Raw genomic sequence first — 16,965 nt, forward strand, 5'->3', positions numbered from 1 at the left:
TTGCTGAATAAGAAAATGAACGCACGCTAAAAATAAGGATTTCTTCCTGTTCTGAAACAATGTGCCATCCTGTGTTACAGATGCACTGCCTACACAGAGAGTGGCACAATGGAATACAGCACCTACACCAGGCTTTATGAATATGTCATGCCTTCTTTTTTGCAAGCAATTGGGTATTATCATAAAGCCATGTCATACATTTCTCTATCAACCCTGACTTTTGCATAAAATTGAAAAAAAAGCAAAGAGAAAAAAAATGCAAAAGTAATGAGGCACATTGGGACAATCCCTGAAAGGAGACGGAAATATTGTCTATCTATGCAATAGTTAATAGTCAAGGTGAAAACAGTTATCCAAACAGAATACACGACAGTGAATTGGGATGTGTGTGTGCGTGTGCGTGTGCGTGTGTGTGTGTGTGTGTGTGTGTGTGTGTGTGTGTGTGTGTGTGTGTGTGTGTGTGTGTGTGTGTGTGTGTGTGTGGTCTACAGGAGGCAAAACAAATATACTGTATCAGTAAGGCACTGGAGCTGCATAACACTGTGATGCTGTGTTCATTTATGTAAACAACTCTCTTTGAACCAGAAATGATACAATACAGGGTTTTGGAATGTGTGTGCATCATTTGGAAACCGCTTTTGCATACTCAGTCAACCAAGCATTTCATTTGTTCAGCTGGAGCATCAGCACAAACAAAATAACCACCAACTCTTAAGTAGTTCCTCTGAGCTTCAGTTGCCTCTGAAGTGCTGTGGCATTGTTCCTCTGCTATATAATAGGATTTGGACGAAGCTAGAAAATCAGACATAGATGCATAATGTCTCACAACAAACTCTGAAAACCCTGTGCAGAGATTTCTTGCAAAGACAATTATGTTGCAGTAGAGATGGGCTAATTCACCTGCAATACTAACCACCTGCGCAAACCTAAGACAACATATTAACCTTTTATGGAAGCTTCAGGGAACTTGTGTTACTAAATGACACGGCAAAGGCCATAAAGTTACAGTAATGAGTCGCACATCAAACTAAATTGAACATATGATGAGAGGGAGTTCAGATCTGACTCAGGCTGACATATTTCTCTGAGGGGAACTCTCAATACACAAGTTTATTAAGTACACCTAGAGCTACCTCCAGTGACATCCCATTCGACAGCACTGAAGTTGATTATTTTTTTATGAAGCATTTCATGTTCACAAGTGTTGAATCAGCTTTAAGGGATGTTTAAAGTGGAGTTGTACTTCATAGTTATCCCTAACTATCCAAAGTCAGTGTACAGTAGATAGTGGTAAGCTTGTCCAGTTTTAAGAAACAGACTGTTGTTCCAGCACCAAAAACTTCAAATAGATTTTCAGATGTGACAGTACATAATAGCATTATAATTTAACCCCTGTGCCTTCCTAAACAAGGGTCTGCGTTCATGTTTGTCTGCCCACTAATGTATGGTTTTCCTTTAATTCATAGCCTGTCTTGCTTAATTTGGTAGCTGTACTTTTGGAGCTGTGAAACGACACTATATTATATTTAAAATGTGTTTTCTTGGAATACAATGTAGCTATACCTTTTGCACTGACACCTACTTTTTCACTCAGAACCCATTACCTGATAATCAATGCCAGTTAATATAAAGTAGGAAGGAGTGCTTAACAAGGATCCATTTCACTGCTGATAAGTGAGCAGACACACTAAATGGCTATTTGACTTGATGATTTATTATAGATCAATATTGTATGACCTAATTAATTCTACACGGCTTGAGGGTTGCCTCTTCTCAAAATATAAAACATCAATATAGATTTCTCTGATCTCATAATCACCAGACCCACTTAAAGCTACCTCACAGTTTATTTTAACCATGTATTAGTAGGCCTACCTTTTAGCAATTACAACCACGCATCGCTAGCTCTAAGCTAAATATCTCAAGTGTTTAAATCCATTATAAGTAAATTAATCACTTTTTACTATTTCACCAGTTTTTAACTATTTCAGCTAAATATCCTCACTCTTACCTTACAGTTTCAGCTGTTTATCAGTTTTTTTCTCATTTAACTCTCAGAAGTTTATTATTTCTCTTAGCTAACTATTTTAGCTCTGTATTCATTACTTTGAGCTAATTATCTAAGCAGTTATTCCATGATTTTTAAGCTAAATATCTCAGCTTTTTACTATTTCTCCTATCTTACTATGTCAGCTTAAAGGGGACCTATCATGCAAAATGCACTTTTGTACGTCTTTTATACATGAATATGTGTCCCCGCTGTTCCAGGGAACTCACCAAGTGTCAGAAAACACAACCCTCTCTATTTTCCAAATCTCTAAAAAAGGGGTTGCAACGGATCTGATAAAAACTGATCCAGATTTGAACACTGTCCTGACGTCAGGACGGTGGCGCTACGGCTATTGGGCCAACTCCACCAATCAGGAGGAGACAGCCACGGCCATTGCCGTTCGAAAGCGCTGGAGACGCTGTAGTACATATGCCAGGCCTGTAAGTGGCGCTGTAGTCTGCCACAAAAGCAGCGAAGAAGACTTCCCGCCCATAGTTACCATGGTTACCCTTCTGTTTATTCTCCGCTGTGGCTTTTTTTCTCCCTCCCCGAGGCAAGCGTTTGCTCCCGCTGCAATGCAATCCCTCCCCGTCGAGGCAAGCACTGTAATTCTCTCCGGTTAGTCCACCAGCAGATGACAAACACCCACCTCTCCGCCTCTTCCAAGGAACGAGGGGACCGTGCGGCAGAGTTTCAGTTTCAGTTTCTTTCGCCGGTCAAGATGTCCGTTAAAGTTTAAATCTTCCGGACAAAATTAGAAAAGTGCCGGTCAAAGGTCTTCTTTGTTATTTATTGAGCTTTAAAACAAATGAATAACGACTCTATATAATAAAACACGGAGGACAGAGATCTCTTTTTCTCCCCCTCTTCTGACAGCCCAGCAGCTGATCAGAGCACGTCTCCCCTCTCCTGCAGGGGGGCGTGGTCAGCAGAATCAGACCCGTAGACAGCAAACAGCACATAGAGCGAAATGAGGCATGGCTAAAATGCATGATCTGTTTGGTATTTTGAAAACAGAAATGTATAAATATACCTTATATAGGTATGGCCCTACAATATATCATTTAAATATAGCATGATAGGTCCACTTTAATATCATTGTTTTCCTAGCATACTATTAAAGCAGTTTATCTATTTTTTTAGCTAACTATTTCAGCTGTTTATTAAATACGCTACTCTTAGCTAGCTATTTTAGCTCTTTATTCATTACTTTTAGCTAAGTATCTAAGCAGTTATTCCATTAAGCTAAATAACTCTAATAAGCTTTTTACTATTTCTCATAGCTTACAATGTTAACTTTTTATTTATATTTTTCCTAGCTTAGTATTTAAACAGTTTAGCATTTCTGTTAGCTAACTATTAAGGCTGTTTATTAATAGCGGAACTCTTAGCTAACTATTTTAGCTCTTAACCGTTAATCTTTTAGCCAAGTTTCTAAGCTTTTATCCACTTCTTACCTTGTTATGTGTTACTTTTAGGGCTGTCAAGTTAACGCGTTAATAACGCGCTAACGCAAAAAAAAATGAACGCCATAATTATTTTAACGCGATTAACGCATGTGTATTTTTTGTCCTCGGCCGCCCCGTAGTTTCAGAGCGCATCGAGTTTAAAATACCATCTACAAGCTGATGCTGACAGCCCCGCTCTTGCCGCCCGCTTGTGGCAGACCACACTTCCACGCTCACCGGCAAGCCCGGACTGGCCATCGGGAGGACCGGGAGGGTGTGTGTATGTGTGGCGCGAGCGAGGCACACCTTACGTGTTGTTGTTGTTGTTAGCATCTGGTGCTAGCTAGCTGCGCTAACGGATATAAGGAGCTGTTTCAATGAAAACAGAGGAGCGACATTTCGCCGACAACTGCGCCGAGCACTTGACTTTATGCAGGTAGCCAGACAGTGGGACATTGTACGAAAAGTCAGCACACTCAGCACGGATAGTGCGCGCAACATGATTGCAGCGTCCAGGCAGCTCCCGTTCGAGCATATATGCCTTGAGCTGCACATAGCTCCAACGATCCATCACAGTGTCTCCACATACACTCATATGTTGATAAGAGTATTAAAAACTTGAAAAATATCCCTCTCAGGTACATTTAGAACAGATAAAAAATGTGCGATTAATTTGCGATTAATCGCGATTAACTATGGACAATCATGCGATTAATCGCGATTAAATATTTTAATCGACTGACAGCCCTAGTTACTTTTAACTTTTTTTTTTAAGCATTCATCGATTAAGCTATTACAACTGTTACAGCTTCTCTGCTAACCAGTATTCATGTAACACATGTTGTTCAGATGTTAATTATTTGTATTTTAAATTTCTACGACACGATCTTTCCACGTATCTTCTCTGTTAAAATAGAGGTATTCCCTGTACCCGTGGTTGCTATAAACCCCCACTGTCCCATCACAAATTGTGCTCCAGATAAAGGCCAGGGCCAGGTCAGGTCAGTACCAAAGGGATAATGAACTGGAGTCAGCCTAATTGAGACTCCAGAGCAGTCTTCTTAACCTTGTGGTTTCCCCCGACTCCTCCCTGTTGCTCCAGTTAATCGGAGCTGGACTATAAATCTATGCTCATCCATGCTTCCTGCAACGTTTGTCTGGATGGAATACCTGAAATCTGGCAGAGCTGTGCAGCAGTGTGGTGGCCGATGCTGAGCGCAGGTGGAGCAGAACTACAGGGGCTATTTTCTTACTTAGTACAACAAGGACAGAGCCTCATTAAAGGACCCCCTGCAGGTAAACCACCCGCTTTGCAGTTTTAACAATAACCCCAGGGAGCGGCATGACGCAAGCATGGGTGAGATACATTTAGGACAGAATAGACAAAGCAGTTTGGAATGAGACACATGTGAAAGATACAGACAGACCGAAGGACACAGACTGACAATGAAACAAGTAGACATTGTGTACTGAATATACATGCGGTCAGAGACAGTTGAAAAAACAAAATGACAGAAACGCAGAAAGTATGACAATGGGATAAACAGAGCAAGACAGAAAAAAGCATAAAACATGTAAGAGTGGTTCACCTTGCTTGGAGCACCAACTTTTAATAATAATAATCTACTGATGATGACGCATGTAACAGCCCATTTCCTATGTTGGATGCTTTCAGGAGTTTCTCTCCTTTCATCTGTGTGAGAAAGTGTAATGTATTGTGTAAAAGTAGCCGGGAGAAATGTGGACTTGGTAGAACCGAGGAAATATTTGAAGAGCAGAATCTAATGAATAAGGGAACACAGGGAGGCGTGCAAAGAGAGAGAATATCCCTTGTTTTCTACCCTTTCCAGTTGCCTTGGTGCCGCTTCTTCAAATATCCACAGTCTGATTCAACAAGAAAGAATATCGGAGTAGGCATGTACTGAGCAAAAGTCAAAACTGTCATGTTGATAAATGACAAAGTGAATAAAAGACATTGTGCGGAATGCAGAAAAAGGAACCAAATATTCAGCCTGCAGCAGAAAAATGCCCCCGGCCACTATTAATAGACCCAGACATGTTTGAATATTTGATATTGTGCCCCAAAATGGCAGCAATGTCTCTCCTGAGATAACAAATAAAGACATTTTATATTTCACTCAGCCCTCCTGATGTCCCATCAAGGATCATCAAAAGAAATCCCCTTAATATTCAGTAGGCGTAGAATATAAAATACAAAAAGTCACTTTCTAAATTTTTCATGCACACATTTCCATTTTCAAGGCTAGAAAAATTCCAAAAGAGTGGATTAATGACTAAAATGAAGTTACTAAAAATAAATGAACCCGAAAAAAAGTAAATGAGGGCTTTAAAACTCTACTGCTGCTATGCTTTTATTGCCAAAATTGTAGGCAAGCTGTTAAATATCAATGTGTGCCAATTAATTTCTGAATGGGATCCAATGGAGGAAACGTATATGATATATCATGTAAACAGACGTCTTCCTTTCTTCCCCTCTCCCTTTTCTTGTCTTCTCCATTCTCATTTCCGTTTGGCAACAGACACCTATTCCAATTAAAAAATGCAAATAAATATTTCAAGTGTGTTAGAAAGGAGAACAACTTCTGATGATAATTTGCATAATCTGTGAAGAGAGGGCTGTAAAGACGGTGTGCTGTGTCTCACTCAACTGACTATGTAAATAGAACACTTTCATTAAAAGGATTTTTTATTTATTTGCTTATTTTGCACAAGACTGTAGGGTGTAGAGTCTTAAATGATTGGCAAAACATAAAGTCCCTTGCACATCTGAATACTGACAACCTGTAAGATTATCAATGACCCCAGACTCTTGAATTATAACGCTATGGTTACATTCCAGGAGCCCTAAAACTGTTAAACAGTCAAGATAAAACAGATGCTCAGTTTACCTTGTATACATTTATAAAGACATATGGACATTCTCGTCTTGCCATAGTCCGCCTAAGTGGTTTGGATATTGTTGGCATGTTATTGCTAAGCCATGCAATTAAATCTCGTGTAATAACCCATTTTGCTTTTCCTCATTATATTATGTATTTCTATATTCATCTGTGAATTAATTATTTGTGGGTTTTTGGTGTTTAAAACATGCTTGCTTCTAATTTCCTCTGATTGTGGACATTTGTACACATTAAATGCATTTGTAAACCTACAAGTAAGAGGACAAATATGAGGTTAAATTCTGTGGTGAGAAGACCTTCTAGACAAAAACATATTCCTAAATGTTTATGCTTCCATCTATTGCAAATTGCCTTGAACATCCTTCTTTAGGAATCAGTCCACAAGTGATATTATAATATACAAAATAATAATGCTATAAACGTTAAAGTTACAGTCCACATGTCCTCAGCATGAGCAGCTTGATGACCTACAGTAGTGTATACATGAGTACAATTGAGTGACATCTGCTCTTCTCCAGTGTTCATTTAGATGGACATCACAGCGTATCAGCTGTCATTGTCAAACTTAATTAGAGTGGAGGACATTAAGCAGGGACAGAAACAAGAGGGGAGGTCGAACAGGGAGAGGAAAATGGGAGAAAAAAAGGTAGAAGACTTAAGAAGGGAAATGAGGAGTAAGTGAAGGTGAAAGGAGGATCTGGTGTCATGAGATAAAAAATGAAGCTGGTACCAAGTCTAATTGAAAACCCACTGGACATCACTCTTTAACTTCAGTAGACACAATCAAAGTTGGGAATCACATGAAAGAGAGTTGATTTCCCACAGGGTTAACTTCATTCATCTCATAATGTTCCTACAACGTATCTGGCAGGGCCACGTAAACTCTTTTGATCTACGCAAAAATATATGAAATACCACACATGACATATTTTCTACTCTAGTACAACCTTACAATGAATTTGCCTCCTTCTTCACTGACAACATTCAGATAATCAGACAAGCAGTCAGTGCCTCTGTATCAGGTACAGCAAATGTTTTGGCCCTGTGTCCACCTAAACTCAATTCAAACACCATGACACAATTCCATCAGATTAATGATAAAAACCTAGAGGACATTATACAACATCTGAAATCCTCCTCCTGCTGCCTTGATATTATTCCAACAGGATTTTTCAAAAATGTTTTTCATTGCATGGCCTCAGATCTACTTCATATAGTAAACAAGTCTCTTCACTAAGGTGTTTTTCCACAGGCCCTAAAAACGGCAGTCATAAAACCGCTCTTAAAAAAAGAATAATCTAGATGCTTCAGTAATGAACAATTACAGGCCCATATCAAACCTCCCATTTCTAGGTAAAATCATTGAAAAAGTAGTTTTTCAACAGTTGAGTAATTTCTTGCATTTAAATAACTGTTTGGATGTGTTCCAGTCAGGCTTTCGTCCAAACCACAGCACTGAGACTGCTCTTGTAAAGGTCTTCAATGACATCCACTTAAACACAGACAGTGGCAGAACTTCAGTGTTAGTATTATTAGATCTCAGTGCTGCGTTTGACACTGTTGACCACAACATATTACTAGACCGACTGAAAAACCGGGTGGGACTTTCATCAACAGTTATAAATTGGTTTGAATCCTACTTCAAGGACAGAAACAACTTTGTTTCTATAGGTACATACACATCTGAGTTGACAAATATGACATGTGGGGTTCCTCAAGGCTCCATCTTGGGGCCTCTTCTCTTTAACATCTACATGCTACCACTGGCTCAGATAATGAAAAACAACAAAATAAGTTGCCATAGCTATGCGGATGACACCCAAATTTACATAACCATTTCACCAGGAGACTATGCTCCAATTCAAACACTGAGTAAGTGCATTGAACAAATCAATGACTGGATGTGTCAGAACGTTCTCCAATTAAACAAAGATAAAACTGAGGTAATGGTTTTTGGAGCCAAGGCAGAACGTATAAAAGTTAGCGCTGAGCTTCAGTCTGCAATGTTCAAAACAACAGATAAAGCCAGAAATCTAGGTGTAGTCATAGACTCTGACCTGAGTTTCAACAGTCACATTAAAACAGTTACTAAATCAGCCTACTATCACCTAAAGAACATATCTAGTATTAAAAGACTAATGTCACAGCAGGATTTGGAAAAACGTGTCCATGCTTGCATCTTCAGTAGACTGGACTACTGTAATGGTGTCTTTACAGGTCTCACTAAAAAATCTATTAGAAAGCTGCAGCTAATTCAGAACGCCGCTGCTCGAGTCCTCACTAACACTAAGAAAGTGGATCACATCACTCCAGTTCTGAAGTCTTTACACTGGCTTCCTGTGTGTCAAAGAATTGATTTCAAAATACTGCTGCAGGTTTATAAAGCATTGAATGGTTTATGCCCAAAATACATTTCTGACCTCCTGCTAAATTATGAACCATCCAGAACTCTCAGAGTCAGAACTAAGCATGGTAAAGCAGCGTTCAGTTATTATGCTCCAAATATCTGGAACAAACTCCCAGAAACCTGCCGGTCCGCTGCAACTCTTACTACTTTTAAGTCCAGGCTGAAGACTTTTCTTTTTGCCGCTGCTTTTAATTGATATATTCATATCCTAAACTGCACTGTAACTTTTATTATCTTTGCTTTTTATCTTTGCTTTTAAATTAGTGTTTTTAAATGTCATTTTACACAATGAGTGTTTCTAGATATCATTGTATAATATGTTTCTTAATGCTCTTAATGTCTTTCATTTTTGTAAAGCACTTTGTATTGCCTTGTGTTGAAAGGTGCTATATAAATAAACTTGCCTTGCCTTGCCTTGCAAAGGTCCCTGCATGAAGCCAGAGATGAGCAAACAGATAGATATAATTGTCTTTCGAGTGGGGAGAACTCTTGCAGATTGGTCTCAAATCTAATCCACTACCCGGCCAATCAACTCATGAAGGGGCTTCCGAAAGCAAACAACATATTGAGTCAATATGTCGAGTCAGAGTTAAAAAAACTACTTGAAATGTACTGTATGTAAACTCACTGTCTGCCATTAAACAACAGTTCTCCTTTGCTTCTTTCTGTATTTATTACTTATCTATTTATTATTTTGCAACAAACTTCTTTAATGCGAGGAAGGCTGCCACATTTGAGTCAATCATTACTATACATTTAAAGAATTACACATGCATAATAAAATATCACATTATAAAGACTGCATGGGAAATGAAGCAGTTTGCATCTGTTGAATAAAAGTGTTGTTTGGTGTGCTTTAGTGCTGTTTTACGAAGGTAATTTGACATACAGAATGTTCATTAGTAACCAGCATTTACTTATAAATTGAGGGGGTACAAAAGTTCACATTTCCTCTATAAAAACCTCTGATAAGTATTTATTATATTATCTTCTGTGAGAAAGACCTATTCCCCTTCAGGTGGTACAGAACACGAGCTTTAGCTGAGCTTTCAGGATTTACATTTAAACAATTAACCCTCTCTGAGAAAAAGAAAGACGTGCGATAATGCTCGAGGCTTAATTCAATAATACCGGCTGGTTGCTGAACATGACTGTCACATGGCTGAGGGAGGTTTCCACTCCTCATGAAACAAATTCAATTAGCTGCTCCGAGGAACTTTCTATCTGGTGCTGACTGTCTTGCATCAGTCATTTGTTTCACACAATCTTTCCCTTAAAGTTTGTAACAGTTCATGTTTCCTATCCAAGTAAAAACAATGAACTTCTCCATTGTGTGTACACCAGCTAAAGGCTATGATAGTGATGTTATTCATTTTTAGATTGCAGCTTAACATAATGTCAAGAAAGATTTCAGTTCACAATTGAGTCGATGATATCAGGCGGCCTCCAGCCAAAACAAATCACATCTTACTGCAGCGCTCCTCTGTTAAATCTGAGGGGAAACACTGGGTCAGATATCTTAAAATAAGCAAAACATCTCCTCAAAAATAGTCTTATTTGAGAGGTTTATTGAACACATTTAAATGACTTATTCTGTGTCGTGGCGGTGACATCAGATCTTTGCTAATGGGACTAATGAAAATTCTACCTTAATGCATCATTAGTAACCTGTGACTGGTTTTCCATGATCTGTTATGCATTATCCAGCCAGCCATGTGAACAGGAGATTTTTAAAAGGCAAAACAAATAGGCTACGCTTGATTAATTTTACAGTACCGAGTTCAGGCAATCTATCTAATGATAAACTGGAGGGAAAGGTTATTTAAAGAAGTAAAAAGAGAATCTGAGCTGTACTTAGCTCCTAAAACTGTTTATAATATTGCTTTCAAGATTTAAGAGGTATGGGGGTAGGGTATAGTGACTTAGGAAAGAGTATATCATTCCTCAAATATTTGATAATATTCTGATGTAGATTTGTCTTATTTCTACTTGGCTCTTATATGTATTACTGTTAGCGTGCACAACAAACGGTACTATAGGTTTCTCTAGATTTTATTGAATTTGTCATGTCTTTTTTTCTCTGTATTTTGCAAACTCAGTTGATGCATCTTTTCCAAAGGTTTAAAGCATCAAGGTGAAGAGCTACATCTGGCAGTTGGCTGCGCAATTACATTATTGTCAGCAGAATATTCATAATACACCCACATCATCGGGAACGCTTCGCCCACAACGGCGGTGCATCAACAGTCAGAATGCTAACTGGTTGTTTAATGCCATTGTAAACTAAATCCTGGTGAATAACAACATTATTCTGACAATATCCCCCAAAACCAGAGGCCATAGCTTGCTATAGAGAGCTGTTTTGAAAAACACATGTCGGACTGAGGTTGAAAGAAAACTCTGCTTGTACTAGTATCAAAAACATCCACTGCTTCGAGCATTTTATGTCTGGTTTTCAAAGCACAAATCTTACAATTGCGTGGAAAGGGTAGGGGTTATCAGAAATATTTCAAACACATCAACATCAAAGTCTCACTGAGGTAAAGTAAGGAATAGAGACGTCTTCCTAGGCTATTGTGAATCCAAACCATAATGTTCTACAAATATAAGCATAGGGTATTACAAAAAAGAGGTTGTCTGAAAGGCACATGAATACAGAGACAAACAGTATGGGAAAATATACAGAGCGCCTACACACTACCAACTATACTAGGTCATATCATGTGGGGATACAGAAACAGACTGAGAGTGTTTGCAGTGAAAACATCACCCCATTCCAGCAGGAATACTGAGCGACCAATAAAGAAAATGGGAAAACATGGACAGACTGTGTTTGTGTTTGTACGTGTGTGTGCGCACTGTAATCAGCAGTTAGTCATGATGTCATTGTGCCTCTCACCATGTGATGAGGCCGGCGGTGACAGCGGACCAGGTGACGCAGCAGGAGTTGGGCTTCTTGCTCTCCTCCTCTTCGTCTTTGTGGCAGCAGCACAAACAGCTCAGGTAGATGGCGAGACACAGCAGGTTGAGGCCGAGCCCCGCAGCCGCCACGCAGGCCAGGAATATGAGAGACTGCAGAGAGGAGGAGAGAGAAAACAGGGAATGAGTGAAGGGAAATATAAGGTCACTTGTTTCTTCTAAACGTCTGAGTCCACTTAAGTTTGTTGTAACTTGTGCTGAACAGGAGATTCACTTAAGCTATTTTGTTCATAAATATATATGTTGCACGTTTAATTACAAGTAAACTCAATGTTCTTATATAAACCTTATTATAAGTACATTTGATTATATTCGATTTAATTTTCAAGCAACTAACTAAAAGTCCTAAAAGTTGAGTGCAGGGAAATGTCTATAATATATAGGGGTAATAAATATGATTAAAAAGGCCCTATTTTTGGGTTTTCCCTTAGTGTGTTATATAGGTTTTTGTGCATGTAAATGGACGACAACGGCTTCAACACCAAAGTTCCCTTCAGAAGGAGTTTCTCTCCCACACAACCCCCCTCCCCCCCTGTCTATAAAGCCTCGATTGAAATCCTTTGATTACCTCCATGAGATAATGAGATCACTACATAACACTTGCGCTTCTATTGGCTAAGGCCCTAGCCACACGGTGACTAAAAGGGGTCATATCCGCTACAGTTCTCTATCTTATAGACGGTTCAGCCACACGAGGCCGACAGGGAAACGCGGATAACGATAACGATAACGATAACGATAACGGGTCCCAAGGTGGGTAGATCTACGGACGCAACGCTCTGGGGGGCCAAACGGCTCCATGATTACGCCCTATATGATCATTTCCTGATAACAAAAATACTGACGGGCTGTCAGGAGAGGGGGAAGAAAAATATATTATTTTTATATTGTTATATAGAGTCGTTATTCATTTGTTTTAAAGCTCAATAAATAACAAAGAAGACCTTTGACCGGCACTTTTCAAATTTTGTCCGGAAGATTTCAACTTTAACGTACATGTTGACCGGCGAAAAAGAAGTTCTAACGGAAACTCTGCCGCACGGTTCCCTCGTCCCTTGGAAGAGGCTGAGAGGTGGGTGTTTTTCATCTGCTGGTGGACTACCGGGGAGATTTACAGCAGGAGCACACGCTTGCCTCGGGGAGGGAGAAAAAGAGCCAGAGCCCTGCCTCTCCCCACCTCTGCTGCTAAATCCACGCGGAGAATAAACAGAAGGGCAACCATGGCAACCATGCTCGGGAAGTCTTCTTCGCTGCTTTTGGTGTATTTTGTGGCGGAAGTACAGCGCTACTTACAGGCCCGGCATATGTACTACAGCGTCTCCAGCGGGTCGAGCGGTCTCGTGTGGAAGGACACGTTTCTGGTGTCTATTGCGTGTGGATGGAAGACTTTTTTGATATCGAATTCGGTTCGTTTTCGTTTCCGTGTGGCTAGGGCCTAAAGCTCTAACACATTGTCATAGGCTAAGGGGTGGGACAACTCTGTGGTTGACCAATCGCAAGAGAGCTGACCAGTTAACCAATCAGAGCAGACTGGGCTCTGGTTTCAGACAGAGGGTGAAAAGAGGTGCTGCAGCACAGGCAGTATGAGAACAATTAAGACCTTTTTGAACATTAAAGCTATAAACATGTCACAGTAGAGACACTAAATACAAATATGAACCTCAAAATTAGCATAATAGGGCCCCTTAAAGTAATGTGTGACTTTAATCCTGTTCTCCCACAATCAGATAAGCCAACTAACAGATAGAAACAGCAACTAATGTCCTTTAAGGTGAAATGACTGATTTTGTCAATGGAGGCTTTTTGCGAGAGCAACAAAAACAAAAAGTGGTTAAAATGTTCTAAATACAACATACACTGATTTTTAGTTTAGCAGCCTCTGTCCACATCAGAGCATTGCTTACCTCCAGTCTGTTTGTCTAAACTGATACAAAACACTGACTATAAATATGTGTATCTTATTCAACCCTACTTCAAAGGATCTGAACTATTGCTTTGAGTAAAAAGCTGTAAAAATAGTAACATGCAGTCATACTAAAAGAACAGTAAAAGTATCGTCAGCAAAATGAATTGACATATCAAAGGGAATTAAAGTTTCACAAAAATGCTCTTACTCTTAAAAACGTTTAACTTTGAAAGTCAAAACGACTAGAAAATCAGCTAAATCCCGCCCTCTGTTAAATATCCCAGTAACATTATGTCATGATTCCACAACGTTCTGACTTCAAACAAACATTTTCAAACAAACGTCCACATTAGCTCTGATTAGTATGGTAAAAAGACACCAAAGAAAACGTATAAATATGTCTTCATCTGCCCCAGAAACAAAACCAACTGCATTCTGGGAGCTTGTTATCCTCTCTGTCTCCAGCTGGAGAGCAGACACCTCCTCATACATCTCTGCATCTACTTCTGTGCCTCTCATCCTTCCTTGAGCCCCCGTACCACCTTCTGCATGAGATGAGTGTCGTGACGAAAATAGCAACAAGCCTGTCCTAACAGCCTCAAATGAATTCTGCATCCATCTGTCAGACGGTGGGTTTATTCAAGCTCAGTCCCTCTTCAAACCCCCCCCCCTCCCCGCCCCTTTTACTCTTCCTTTAGTTTGTCTGAAATCTTTTGGTGCCGAGCCATCTGCTTTCATGCTGTGATACTGTGTGTCCTGCAAGTCAAGTAGTGGGATTCAAATCCAAAAATGGAAGGGTTTATGTCAACGACTGCTATAAAAGAGGCAAGTAAGAGGAAAACTGAATAATCCTTCCCAAGCCTCAAAACAGCTGCTTACGCCATCTGACAAAGTCCCTCTGATTGATATTTATAGATATCAAGATAATGTGTGTTCTTTTGCTCCCTTTCCCTTTAAACAATCTTTCTCTCCCTGGCTCCATCTGTTGGGGTGCAGTGCCTCATCTTGTCCCATTTCACGGCTACATGCCTTTTTAAGTAGATGGAAAAAAAGAGGAAAATGCAGAAGCAGATTCAAAGGAAGGATTTGGCTCCAGTCATTGACCTTTCAACTTTCTCATATTCTCCAGTGCGCCATAAAACAGGTGCGGAGATTCGTGGAAATGTAGCGCCGCGGTTTAAGAGAGGGGATTGTAAAATGTGTTAATGGGTGCGCTCAGACAGATGGATGGCAGTGTGCACCAAGGTGAGACAAAGAGATGCTCCTCATCCGGTCCTGTGGGCGGGGTGGGGGCTAAGAGTGATGGGAGTTGGTGTAAACTGGGTGTAATTGAGGTGAACACGATAAATGAGATGGAGAATGTGGGGCTCAGGTGGATCATTTGAACGTGGAAGGAGGGGGAGAGACAGACTAAGATTGTTTCCACAGAGGAGACAAAGGGGGAAACTCCTGCTGTACGCACACACACAGGGCCACCCAGACGCTCTAATCGGCATGGTAACGTGCAGGTTAGTTGGTTCCCTTGCGTAAGCGAGAGAGGACGAGTGAAAGGGCGAATTATCTCAGCCTGATTGAAATAAGCAGCATGTGACGGGCCTGTCTTGTGATTCCCTCTGCAACCAGGGCAATGTAGAGAAAAGAGGGAATGAATGAATTGGGAGAGGAAAACTATTGAAAGGAAAACACTTTATTAAGCTTTAAATTATCTTTTACTTAGGGGATTACATTTCAGGTTTCACATTTGTATTTTCTGCCTCTACTGTGACATGACTCCATGCTTTAATGTTCGAAAAGCTCTTTATTTTTCTCATACTGCCTGTGCTGCAGCACCTCTCTTCACCCTCTGTCTGAAACCAGAGCCCAGTCTGCTCTGATTGGTTAGCTGGCCGGCTCTGTTGTGATTGGTCAAACGCTAAGAGATGTCCAGCCCCTCAGCCTATCACAGACAATTTGTTGGATAACTATAGCCAATAGAAGCGCAAGTGTTACGTAGTGATGTCACTATGTCACAGAAGTGTTACCGAAGTAAGCAAAGGACTACAATCGGGGCATTTTAGGCAGGGGGGGGATTGTGGGGCGAGGGAACTTTGAGACTTTGCAGACCATTTGCATGGATAAAAAACGATATAACACACTACAGGAAGGGGAAAACCACAAAAGGCATAATAGGGCCCCTTTAAAGACGTTAGACCCACGGTGTTTTAAACATGCACTGGGCTTTGGAAGGAGCTCATAAATGTATTATTTTCAGGGGAAATATTTATTCCAAGGTAGCTTTTAAAGCAAGAACAACACTCCTTTTTTTCTGTCCATCACTCTTTCTCTCTCTATCTCTACTGTCCTTTCTTCTCAGTAGTAGGGCGCAACAATAATGGCTTCTGAATTATGTAGCACATCCATTCAGAGGAAGGATGCACACAGAAACTGTACCTGCACACACACTGAAAAAGCCCATCCTTGAAACCATCTCTTCCCAAGTGCTCAAACCTTCCATTAAGTTTAAAAACACCATTTATCTTTTACTGACTGGAGTGTGCACACATTCGCTCCTTGGTTAAGAATCAAATTGGAAGCTCCGACCACTTAACTGCTACCTAAATTAGGTCTGAGTAGTTCCCCCTTGTAAAAGCAGACTCGATATGTTAACACCCTTCTCCTTACTTACTCATTCCTAACTCAAGAGGCCCACTCGGCTGTCTTCTCCGTTTTGTTTCCTCTCAATTGTCCCAACAGACAGGGGGTGGGGCGAGCACGAGGCCTGAGGCGATCACACAAGGAGAGAAAGGAAGGGAGATCTAGCTGAGCGGAAAGACAATCCCTGAGATGAGGATGTGGAGAAAGTAGATAAATGAGAAAAAAATTGTAATAGGAATAGAGTGATGGATGAAAATGTAAGGAAATGAAAGCAGTGAGACAGCAGGATGTGGATGAGGAAGACTGAAGACACAAGAAGGAGATAAAGAGTGACAAAGTGTGTCGGCCCATGACGGGAAGACAAAGATTCCTCATCCACATGGCTACCTCAGACTTCTTACCCCTCAGTGCACGGCCCAGTTTCCTATTACAAATCCATTGTAGATGGCTTTCCCCTGAGGTTGTATTGTTGCATACCACTTCTTCCCCTAAAATAGTGGGCCAACCTATGAATATCATTGTTGGATGTACAAAAATAAACGCACAAGCGCATGGTAAGAAAATTGACCATTTGCTCTGCCCAAAAGCATGACTAATGGACTACAAGGGATGACACATTG

The 16,965-nt window shown here is 40.3% G+C and overlaps 1 protein-coding gene across 2 annotated transcripts in view; it reads right to left on the reverse strand.

Annotated features, from left to right (window-relative positions):
* Positions 1–16,965, reverse strand: part of ttyh2 (tweety family member 2) — a 57,392-nt gene that overhangs the window by 31,831 nt on the left and 8,596 nt on the right. For both annotated transcript variants that reach the window (XM_034120131.1, XM_034120133.1), the window contains exon 2: positions 11,726–11,898. In XM_034120131.1, the coding sequence (XP_033976022.1) occupies positions 11,726–11,898 (173 nt within the window). The remainder of the gene's footprint in view (positions 1–11,725; positions 11,899–16,965) is intronic.

Source organism: Trematomus bernacchii, unplaced genomic scaffold (assembly GCF_902827165.1).
Source record: "Trematomus bernacchii unplaced genomic scaffold, fTreBer1.1, whole genome shotgun sequence".
Classification (NCBI taxonomy): domain Eukaryota; kingdom Metazoa; phylum Chordata; class Actinopteri; order Perciformes; family Nototheniidae; genus Trematomus; species Trematomus bernacchii.